Below are 12,128 nucleotides of genomic sequence, written 5' to 3' on the forward strand. Positions count from 1 at the left end.
TACAAATGTGCTCTCCCTGTCTGACTTCATTAAATTACCAGCCTTTTATTTAGTTAGTGACAGCAGCAAGTGATGCAGGACAGCTGCTGCTCACAGCAGGGCACCACGCGGAGCACGCACAGGAAACCAACCGAACGAAGGTGGAAAAGTTGTCTAACTCAAACCTTTCAGCTCTGTGCAGAAACACGAACGTCTGAGAATATCTGACCCAAGATAACTGAGTCACATGACCCTCAGGTGATGGGGAATTTCAGCAATCACGGCATGAACTTGTTTGTTTTAGACTTATAAGTTCATAAGTTGGTAAAATGTTTCCAGCACCACACATAAATCCATCCACCCATTTTACTCTGCTTGTCCAAAGTGCCAGAAGATTAAGCACAGTGTACCACATGTTCTTTTCCCAAGCGTTGTTCCTCCACCTCCTGTTCCAAGGTGCTGCCTGGTCTGCCGAGAAATATAATCTCTTCACAGATTCCTGGTTCTTCCCCTGAATTTCCTCACAGTTGGATGCACCTGGAAAACCTACAAAAGGATTCCTGAAACACTTCAACTTTTCCCTTTTGACACAAAGCAGCAGTGGCTCTACTCCGCATTCCTTTGTCCAAGCTCATGAGCCCTTCTCCAAGTCTGAGTATTACAGCAAGAGACGTGGAAACCTAATTTCAAAATAAAGACCAACTTCGAGTGAATTTACCTTCAACATTAACAGACACGTTAAATACATAATAACAAATATCATTTAGTCTTGTTCCACACTCTAGATCCAAATGACAGACCCTTGTACTCTAGTAGGACCCTGTCAATATCAAGGCCATTTTGCTTTGGATTTCAAAGTAAAAGATATCTGATGTGTGCGTGTGTGTGTGTGTGTGTGTGTGTGTGTGTGTGTGTGTATGTAAATGATGGCGCGAATGTGTGTACTTCTATGAACATCAACTTGATGTTTCTTAAAATGATAACTTATTAATTCAAATCTAAAACAAGTTTGTTCTGTGAAAAACTAAAATCAACACCAGAGATGGTTAAAATAATTTTATGAAAAAGTGAATTCCACACCAGCTACAGGAATAAATAACAAAAAGGAGAAACATATACAAAACAAAAAAAGGCACACATAAAAAAGCAGGTCACAGAGCATTTTCTACCCACAGTTTGAACTGAATAACAAATAACATGTATTTATTCAACAACAGAACAGAAAACAAAATGTAAGAACTTTTATTGATGTTAACTTGAAGTATCTGTATTTTTTTTTGTTTTAAAACGATTCAAGGTTATCGATATACATTACTCCTGAAACAACGGGATGGTTAACTGTCAGTTGTTAAAGAAGTGAACATTATCGACATTAGTACAGACAGTGACATTTCTTGCGACATTATCAGTTTTTTCTTTTGTGATGTTTTGTCTCCTTTGGGTCCACTGTTTTTCTGCTAGTGACAGGAGTGTCCTGGCAAAACCTCAGTTCTACATCTGCCGACTGCGAGTACAGGTCGATGAGGTTCTCTACAAAATTACAAATCCTTTCTGTGGTTGCGTATTCTGTGTTATCAGACCGCAAGTGCTGCCACTGCTCCTGTGTTTAGCAATTGCTCCAGGAGTGGCCTCACATCATTTGCTGTGACATAACTCCTGACACTGTCTGGAGTACGCCTAGCTGTGTTATTGCCCATTGTGTTTGAATATGTATTTGTTTCCTGAGAATTTACTTTCTCTTTGTTACAGATAGTGTTTGAAAATCCATTCATAGACATAAGAGTTCGGCTGAGTACACGGGCCTCTAAATAAACTCTGGTGTGACGTCATCTGCTTTGAAGTTTAAAGCTTTTTTTTTTCTTTATTTTGTGTTCTTTTCTTCCCTTCTTTATTATTGTGGTCATGATTATTATTTGATTAGAACTCGTCTGGGCTTGAGTACTGCACTAATAATATTCATAACTATTCTCTTTTTCCTATTACAGCTGTTTCTGGTTCAGTTGCTGATGGAAGAAAAAAATCAGATTCATGTGAAAAATCAATGTTTTTTTTTTTTATTTAAAGTGGTGTGTTATGGTCGTATTAACATATCATAACTGTCATTTTACTTCTGTTTTACATTAAAAACATTATCTGAATAATAACCACAGAACCGCGTTAACACGTCACGCTCAGTTTAACTATCAGAGTGACGTGTGTCCACTGAAGCTGAATCACATCAGTTTTACAAACTTGATGCTTCCTGCTGCGAGCTCATCTTCTTCTGCACGTTGTGTTTTTATGTATTTGATAACGAATTTTCGATACTTTGTATTCTGTCCTACAGCGACATCTACAGGTGTTATGGTGCAGATCAGAAGAATCAGAATCAGAATCGTGTTTACTGGCCAAGTATATGTGCCGACACATACAAGGAATTTGGTTCCAGTAGATGGTGGCTCTCAAGCACAGCAATGTAAATCACACACACACACACACACACACACACACACACACACACACGTGTCTATATATACATTACACGTACATACACAAAGCTGTGTAAACCAACTATAAATAACTAATCTAAACTTATATACATAAAATACAGAAATGAAATGAGGTGGAATGAATACTACAGAATGTACATAAGGTGCAGTTGTAGTCTGGCAGTGAGAGCAGTGTGACAGGTCAACTGTTTAGAAGGGAGATGGCGAGGGGAAAGAAACTGTTCCTGTGTCGGGTGGTCCTGGTCTGCAGGCTTCTGTACCGTCTGCCAGAGGGCAGCAGATCAAAAAGTCTGTGTCCAGGGTGTGAGGGGTCTGTGATGATTTTCCCTGCCCGTTTCCTGGTTCTTGAGAGGTACAGATCCTGGATGGAGGGCAGGGGGGCGCCGATGATCCTTTCTGCTGCCCGTACAGTCCGCTGCAGTCTGCTCCTGTCCTGTTTAGTGGCTGCACCATACCAGACTGTGATGGAGGAGCACAGGACAGACTCAATGACTGCAGTGTAGAACTGGATCAGCAGCTCCTGTAGACTGTACTTCCCCAGTTGTCTCAGGAAGTACATCCTCTGCTGGGTCTTTTTGAGGATGGAGTTGATGTTGGTCTCCCACTTCAGGTCCTGGGAGATGGTGGTACCCAGGAACTTGAAGATCTTCACAGTCGACACAGGGCTGTCTTATATGGTAAGGGGGAGCAGAGTTGAGGGATGTTTCCTGAAGTCCACTGTCATCGCTACAGTTTTACAGGACGTAATTTATTTTCATGCTGTATAAAAATGATTTTGCTGTTACCACAGAAAGAATATTGTAATGTTTTTGGTTTTGCATTGAAAACGATTCTGCTGATTATCATTTATTTATTTTCCACAGTAATAACTTCTTTAAACACTGTGCTCAGAATCAATCAACTGTGACACACATACCAGGTCAGGTACATGAGTGTGAGACTCCACCTCTGCTCTCCCCTCCTGTTTCTGCATCATCTCTCTGTGTTTGGATGTTTTTATATGTAAAATAAAAAAAAAAAATGTTGCTGCTTTTGAACAGACTTTGTCAAAAATACTTACTTTACTGAGAAAATAGTCAACTTGTTCATTTGGATGTATTTCACTGCACAAAACCAGAGCCCACAGTTTTGAGTGTGGCTCTTTTAATGTGACTACATCACCAAAACAACTGACTGAGCCTGTCTTTTTCCAGTAACGTGCTCTCAGACTGTTACATAGTCTGTTTCATACATTCAGTCATACTAGCACCTCCACAGTGAGATGTACAGGGCCAATGAGAGAACAAACACAACTTTTTTTTTTTTTTTTAATCCAAATTTCACTCTGACATCTGAGCACTATTGAATTTCCACAGCAGTGTTTAATTCCTGGTTTAACCCCCCCCACAAAGGTTGGATGTGATGGATGGTTTCAATACTGTTAGCTTTCCAGTGGATTGAAGATGCAAGACCGCTGAGATCTGTGATATGATCAGATTCTAGCTCATCATTGGCTAGTTTGCAAGACAGTCACTCAGATTGCAGACCTGATGTTCTGATAGAGATTCAGCAAACAGTTGTACAGAGTTACTATGGTGGGGCTTATGGTCACTTTCTTATGGGTACAACTGCATCATGGAGTTAAGGGAAATGATAAGGGCAGATAGGACAGCAAAGAAAGCTACAAAGACACTTTTGGTGGATCTGGTTATCAGTACTTGTAGGAGATTAAGAGCAAAATACAGCACAAAATGAGAGAAAGGTGGCAAAAGCAAAGGGAGGAAGAGAGGAAAAGGCAAAAAATCCAAAGGAAGACAGGCGAAATGAGAAGCACAGGAAGGAACAGGAGAGAGTAGACGATTATATCCCGACTCAGATTTGGGCACGCTGGTTTGAATAGTATGTTGTTTTTAATAGGAAAACATCGTACAGTAAGTGTGACTGCAATAGAGAAGAAGAAATAATAGAGCATGTTTCAGTGCACTGTCAGAAATATGATGCTGAAAGAAGACAACTGATCGAAAAGCTCGCTGATATGAAAGTGAAACTGGACTTGGTTGATTTATTTCGTAAGAACTCGAGAAGTGAAAGTTATCAGGCCATATTTAATTTTTTAAGGCAGACTCATTTGTTTGCGAGGATTTAAATTTTTTATTTAATTTTCTACATTTCGGTCCGCACTCCACACCGGGTAGTGGCGGTAATGCACCAGATAAAGAAGACGCACTTTTTCGTCACGTGACTGCGGTCAGCGCGATCGTAAACACGGAAGTGCCGCAAGGTATAAACCGTCGACGCTCGGTTTAACGGCACTGTGGAACTGTGGCACAAACGTGAGGATGGACAAACGTGTGGCGGTAACGGTGCTCGTAGCTGCCGCTTTAGCTCAGGTGAGCTGCGGCTCCTTCGGGTGGAAGAAGGTCAGGAGCGCACAGGTGAGCCAAATCCCACCGGGTACCAAAGCCTCTGTTCAGAGTTTATATCCATTACTCTGTGCGGGTTTTATTTATCCACACCGAAGCTCCCACGATGCTGTTTTAGGGGAGCTCACGCACTAAACGTGGACGGTTCGTCCGTGAAACCTGCCGAAGTCGTCGTAGAGCCTTAAAACTGCGCGTGCGTGTGGGGGCTCGGCGAGGTCCAGGGTTGTGACTGTCGAGCTGTAACAGCTCTTCTAAACTAAACCCGGAAACAAAAAAAACTGAGCTGAAGAGAGTGGAGCCACAATGGCAACAATAGAGATGAAAAATAAACGAAAAGGAAAAAACTACAATATCCAAGAAACAAACATGAAAGTCATGAATCTAATGAGGCTTTGATTGCTGTGGGGAGGTGATTTTTTTTTTTTTTTTGACAGAACAGGAAACTTACCTGTCAGGTACTAACATAGAATATTTTTTAAAATGGCCAAAAAAGAGTGACGTTTGTCTGGTAAACACAGGTTGGAGTGCAGGACTGAGGAGCCCTAATCTGCTGGTTTAGCTCCATCTAAAATATGTAATCATGTCAGTAATGCTTCATTTGCTGCTTGGCGTTTGTGGGTTTTTGAATGTCGTCTGTCCTGCAGGTGTACGTGTTTCCTGCTAGATTGAATCTGTTTGTGAGTCACTGTGCAGCCACATTGGCCTAATTTCAGTGGATTTAATATGATTTTGTGTGTTTAAGACAGCATGTAGTCACATAGTTAATTCACAATTATGTACTGAAGTAGGACGAAAATCAAGAGAATGTGTTTATAGATACCGCAGCAATGGTGTGTTTGTATTATTTTATGTGAGATGTATGACGGTTTTTTAGGCTGGTTTCCTTTAATATATCTCTGATCGAGATAAAAACATTAACAGCAGCTCGTCTTGTTAATGTGTCTTATTAAGAAATATGAAACTTTACATTTCAGTCAGATTCAGTTCTGTATCTGTTTGTGTCTCATATTTTCTGAAGCAGTCATGTTTTATTATATTATGTTTTATTATATCTTATTATATCTTCTGTCTGGTCCAATTTCACATGACAGCAGTAAAGCTGGTTTAAGCAGCATTTTCTTAAACGAGCTCAAAAATACTAAAATGAATAAAAGAAACAAGTGTGCACACCTGTAAATAATGAATGATGAGAAATGGTTCACCTGTGTGTGTGTGTGTGTGTGTGAGAGAGGTCACTGCTTTGTGAACAGTATCTGTCGGTGTTTAGAGCAGGTGTGTTTGGAATGCTTCACTCAGCTTTCAGGTCTGAACAAGTTGATTTTCTGGGAGTACGGAAATGCAGGAAACGCTTTTACCGTGATGGGAAATATCTGAGGTTTAAACATTGTTTTATGCATTTTGCAGGTTTCGGGTTTCGACTGGAAGAACTGCGGACCGCCTGATGTTCCAGCTGTGCTGAAGACCCTCACCATGTCTCCAGATCCAATCCCCATCCCAGGTGATCTGACAGCCTCCGCTTCTGGGTCCACGGCTGTTGAACTCAGCGCTCCTCTGTCTGTGAGTACGCTTATGTATGACAGTGACATGAGGATGCTTTAAGTACAGTTTCACAAAGAGTTTTTATTTATGACTAAAGGAGCAGATTTTAAAGGAAGCAGTAGGGTACTTTATGTTAGTTTTAGCACTATGTAGCACTTCCCTTTCAGCGCAGCCACAATGAACAAAGGGCTTAAATGGCTCCCAGTTTGAAATGGTTTTTGTTTCATTTTGTCATTAGAGCGAGCTGCATTCAGCACATTTCACATACTCGCAAGTTCCAAACACACACAGGCAAATTAGCTGAGATGGAGCCTTTGTCAGCTGTCATCAGGTGAGAGGTGGGCTACACCCTGGGCAGGTGGTCAAACACAAACGAGTATCTCAAGGTTAAAATGTGCTGATGAGTCTCCTACTCATCAGAAAACTGTGCATAATAGTGTTGATAACTCTTTGTATTTTGTAGGCCAAAATAGAGGATACTTTGTTCATGCTTGACTGAGGTGAATAACTTGATGGATTTTAATTAATGAGTGGGTTATTGTTGGGTTCATCTGTTGAATATATATAAACTTAGAGCTGATGGAAACAGACAAAATTCTTTCTCTTTATTCCTTTAGTTAAGTATGTTAGGAAAAACCAGACCAGTTTAAAGCAGTGTTATCCTCCACAGGGTTAACTTGAGTAACAGGCACAAGGTTACTCAACAGTGGTTTAACTGTCTGGTGTAATATTCTGAGCACAGCCACGGTCAGATTATTATTTGGCAAAGCAAAAAGTCGTCTTGTCTGGATCTGCTGCTGATCCTCATGAGCTTCATGCAAGCTAAAAACCAGCTTTCAGGTTTAGATGTTCCAAACTGTCTGTCAGAATCCTACAAAGTCCCAATGAAGTGTGCCTATCCCTAAATCGAGTACAGTTATTGAGTTTAGTTAGACCTCGGCCCTGAGGAAACGGCTCCTCGTTTTATTGTTTCATTGCCCACATGTACTTCACTTTGACAGTTAAAGTTCCCAAAAAGTGGAACAATAAAAAAAAGTTTATGTGGAGTGAAAGGGGCTTGGTTTTAGTCACTTGTGAGATAGATAAAATTTATTTTGAACATAGAATAACTGAAATGACAAGAGGGAAAAAAAGAAAAACTTTTAAGCAAACTTAAAAAACATCAAGTTTTCATGTATATATCTATGTCTACAGAATGTGTGCGGAACTTGTGATGTAGTCTTGAAGCAGTTGATTAGTCTTTAATCTTGGAAAATGAAATTAAACTAAGAATGTTGTTTGGGTCACGTGGTACACTGAAAACAGAAGCTTGTCTGTGAAACATGGTCACATGCTCCAAATAAAGAACTGGAAATGGTCCAGAAGAGAGATGAATGAGCTAACGTCATCAGAATGAGGAGACAGAAATATTAGAACGGTAATATTACTTAATATATTTCAACTTTACTAAGAAGCACGCATGAAAACCACTTCCTGTTTCCAATCTGTGTTTGATACAGAGGAATAAAAATATGGTCAGGTTTGCCAAGATATATAAAGCATTTAGAAGAAACACCTGATGGCACAGAGCAGTCAGGTTTTATTGGATTTCTTTCATTCCTCAGTTGTTTTATTTGTACACATGTTAACCAAATAAATAACTAATAGTCAACCAATCGCCTCCTGTGAGGCCTACACACGGGAGGCGGATCAGGGCTGACATTTACTTTTACAGGTTTAAGATTTTTACATTTAAAACATGCAGCAAACTAGACATGGTCATATTCTAATGTTTAACAAGAATATTAAAAACTGCAGTGTATGATTGATGCACTAAAGTCAGTAATCACATTACAGTTACATTTATGTCGTTACTTGTGTGACCAAAGTTCTTCAGTTACCTGCACCTGCTGACAGGGAGACAAAACACCACCAACCACGTTGTTTTCTTCATGCATACGTCGCTACGATCAGCTGATTTCAGTTTGTGTGCAGGGAGGACGACGATGGTGGACGTTATTTTTATTTTTATCACATGAAAGGACAAGAGCGTGACGGTAAAATTCAAACTGTGTGAAGCATAAAAGCATATGGATTATACCGCTGACGCAGACACACACCGTTCTAACACAAAGACAACCCACAGCTACGCCTGATCTTCAGCAGGTAACAGTGATCCTGTTACAGTGTGAGCAGTCTGTTTCTAAAGTAGAATCGCCATGACGATCGCTTTGAAGTCTGCCATTTTTCATCTTTGCTCCGTGTTCATATTTGAAAGCTAAGATTTTTATTGTTTATTGGTGATTATGTCACAGTTTATTACAGAGCAGCTTGAAGGTAATGCAACGAGTAGTGTAACATGATGTAGTAGTGATGGTGACGGTGTGTTTAAGGATGTGAGAGGCACTTGGGAGGTTTTTGGGTTTTTTTTCAGCTGTAAAGCTGCAATCATGCGTCTGAAGCGGGAAAAGAAACTTTATCACTCAGCAGAACTTGTTCTTTGTCACATGTGCAGTGGTAAGTGTGAACTGTAAAACTCTGATTATTATCCTCTTCAAGGTGTCCTCAAAGTTCTTTTAGAGTTCTTGGATTTACTGCAGTGAGTAATAAACCTGAGGTGATTGTGGTGATGAGTTTTATTCTACCTTCACCAAATCAAAGGTCACTGCATCATGTTTGGCTGCTTTTAGTTTTTACGTTTGCTTCATCCTGCTGATGTTTTTCTTTATTTTATCTTATTTTTATGATACTTTTTGTAAAACTGAAAATAATTCTGACATGTTTATGTGGCTGTTGTTACGTATTGTTCACGCTAATGAAGGAACCTGCTATGTGGAGAGCTGAGGAAACTGGGAGTTTCAAAAATCTGCAGATACTGAGGCAATAATCTGAAGCTTCCTGCAGATTTGTAGATTTAAATTAAAAACCAAATACCCACTACTTGCACGTTAGCTGTGATAAAGGCATATGGGAGTATGTCGGGTATCACCGTTTCCTCTCAACAGGGTTCAGTTTGTGGCACGGCGCTGGTGAAGCTGCAGCATTTCTAACACGCGTGCTGCTGTTTCTCTGTCTGCTCTCAATCTTTAGCTAAATGTGACTCTGGAGAAGGAGGTGGCAGGTTTCTGGGTGAAGGTGCCCTGTCTGGATGAGGTGGGCAGTTGTCACTATCAGGACGCCTGCGATATTCTGAGCCAGCTGATCCCGCCCGGCCAGGACTGTCCCGAACCGCTGCACACCTACGGCCTACCCTGCCACTGCCCCTTCAAAGCTGTAAGTCTTTGATTTCAAATCAGATCACTTCTCAGTAGCTGGGATTGAAACGTGTAGAAAACCATTTAGGGATTAAACATGAGCCCTGAGCTCTGTGACCTTTAAACATGATGAAACAGCAGGACTCTCCCTCTCTGTTCTCAGGGCTCGTACACGTTGCCACAGTCAGACTTCTACCTGCCCAACGTCGATCTGCCCTACTGGCTGACTAACGGGGACTACCGGATTCAGGGGGTCCTCGGCAGTCAGGGCAAAGAGCTGGGCTGCCTCAAAGTCACGCTCTCCATCCACTCAGACTGAGCCGTCAGCCGGAGCCTCGTGGTTTTAAAACTGGGAAATGAAAAAAAGTTTTCACCAATTAGGGAGGGGAGATAATCAGAAGAAACGACAACAAAAACAGGTTTTACGGGATGAAACGCGCAGAACATGAGCTCCTGCTGGAATGCACGAGAGCAGGCGCAGTGATTCAGTGAAACATTCTCTTTAGGAGTTACAGGTTTTCTCCATGTTAAGATGCATCCAAGCTGCTCTTCTTTCACTCTGTATGAACACAAACTGCATCACTATATGTGCTGGACCCCTTATCGTGCTTTTTAACAATTGAGAACGAATCGAGAATGATTTTACAGGAGCTGAAATTTTATTAAAACTACTTTTAATTGCTGGAAAACCTACTGAAATTCCTGGTGTTCATCACCTTTTTATAGTTTATCTCCTGCAGTAACAGAAAAACTAATTAGCAAAAAGGCAAAGCCTTTATGTCTAAATATGACTTTGTTATTATCACAGTTATGAAATGACCTGCTCACATGAAGGGAAATAGATTTAAACATGGATGACAGAGATGCATAAATATGCAGAAATAAATCCACATGAATGCTCTTAATGAACTGATAGAAACCAATCTCTTCTTTAGTTTTGCTTTAAGCTCCATTTGAGTCTAAACCTTCAGTTATTCGAACATTCCCACACTTCAGTCAGTCCCCAAAGGTCCGACTGGTTTCATGTTTCCTGAGGAACTAAACCTGTCAGCATTAACATAAAGAATAACCACTGGAGCGCTTGCTCCTGTAATAATAAAGACTGTAAGATGAAGGGGATGGCTGTCTGTTTATGATTTCTTCATAATTCAGCCTTCAGCGGTCCTCATGACAAAACTTGGAACAAAATGATGTTGCAGCTCACTGAATTTTAGTGCTACTGTCTAAAATCCTGCTAACATTTGTCTAATTTATTTCTTATTTTTAAACATTCTCTGTGCTTTTTTTTTTTTTTTTTTTTTTTGATAATGTCACGTGTCTTATTTTAACTGGGAGCCAGTTTTGACTGTTCAGTTATTGTGAATGACCTGATTATTATTATTATTATTATTATTATTGTTGTTGTTATCATAACTTTTTTTTTTTAAAACTCTGTGTTGTTGCTAAGTGCCTGATTCATTCTTTCTTTGATTCGTGTAAATCAGAGTTCAGATTTTTCTTGTGTGATGATCACAGAAAAATGTTGCTGTTATACATTTAACTGATTCAATGCAGTTTTGAATAAACTTTATCACATAAGTTATTTGTGCTTTTCTGGTGCAGTAAAATCAATTACCTCAGAAAAAAGGTTCATGATGACTAAAACAAAGTTCAGAGGATGTTTCTGTTAGGGTAGAGGTAAGGTTGCTACAGGAGTTGGTCCTCTATGGTGAATTGGCTCCACCCAGATGAAGGAGACGCAGGCCGCCATTCGGCCTCTGCTTTGCATCATTGTGGAGAAGAATTAAGACTGCAGCAGGTGACGCACCTCAAAGCTCCAAAGAGCTATTAGATGAACAACAACTGCTGACTGTCATGGGCCTTCCTCTAACCTCGTGACCTCTGCCACACCGAACATTTATGGGTCACCAGGTCAATCATTGTTGACAGAAGCTCTTTGGAACTCGCTTTGAACATGTTATCATCTCTGAACACAGGGCTCTGCAGCTTTTACGTGTGCTTTTGTGTTTTCCCACAAGATGGCAGCATTTCACATCCAAACATCTGCTGAGCGTTCACATTAAAGAGTCATGTGTAGACCTGCAGCAGTAACAGATGATGATAAAAACACTTCGTAGTGATTTTTGTTGAGACTGTATTTTCCTGATTTAACTGTCAAGACCAAGAGTCCGCTTTGGGCATTTTTAATCTGCTTCTCACTGCAGGAAACTAAATGTGTAACTCACATTCAAGAACGCAGAACAATAGAAATTACCTGCTTTCTTTATTTTGACCCAAACAAACCCACTTAGTGTTGAAGTCACGGCAGCAGTGAATGTTAACAGGAAACACCAAAGAATACTGAAAACAAAAGGAGGAAAGTGAGGAATTACACACGAAGGAGCAAACAGCCCAGCATAGAGTGGACCAGCACCACTGAGTTTACATCCAGAAAAAACCCAATGGAATGAAAGATTCATGAGACTGTGCAAGAACGGGTTAAAAGA

The 12,128-nt window shown here is 40.4% G+C and overlaps 1 protein-coding gene across 1 annotated transcript; it reads left to right on the top strand.

The window, feature by feature from the left end:
• Positions 1-4,678: 4,678 nt before the first annotated feature.
• Positions 4,679-11,220, top strand: gm2a (ganglioside GM2 activator). The gene is made up of 4 exons (XM_005453229.4): positions 4,679-4,882; positions 6,275-6,427; positions 9,479-9,661; positions 9,806-11,220. The coding sequence occupies exons 1-4, from the start codon at positions 4,787-4,789 to the stop codon at positions 9,959-9,961; spliced, it is 588 nt and encodes a 195-aa protein (XP_005453286.1). The 5' UTR covers positions 4,679-4,786; the 3' UTR covers positions 9,962-11,220.
• The last annotated feature ends 908 nt before the right edge of the window (positions 11,221-12,128 follow it).

The sequence above is a fragment of the Oreochromis niloticus genome, linkage group LG2, assembly GCF_001858045.2.
Source record: "Oreochromis niloticus isolate F11D_XX linkage group LG2, O_niloticus_UMD_NMBU, whole genome shotgun sequence".
NCBI classification, from domain to species: Eukaryota; Metazoa; Chordata; class Actinopteri; order Cichliformes; family Cichlidae; genus Oreochromis; species Oreochromis niloticus.

Excerpts from the sequence above, each read along its gene's own strand:
- gm2a (XM_005453229.4), top strand. The coding sequence starts at position 4,787 with ATGGACAAACGTGTGGCGGTAACGGTGCTCGTAGCTGCCGCTTTAGCT. Across the intron at positions 6,428-9,478 it reads AACTCAGCGCTCCTCTGTCT|CTAAATGTGACTCTGGAGAA; the intron begins GTGAGTACGCTT and ends CTCAATCTTTAG. Across the intron at positions 9,662-9,805 it reads GCCACTGCCCCTTCAAAGCT|GGCTCGTACACGTTGCCACA; the intron begins GTAAGTCTTTGA and ends CTCTGTTCTCAG.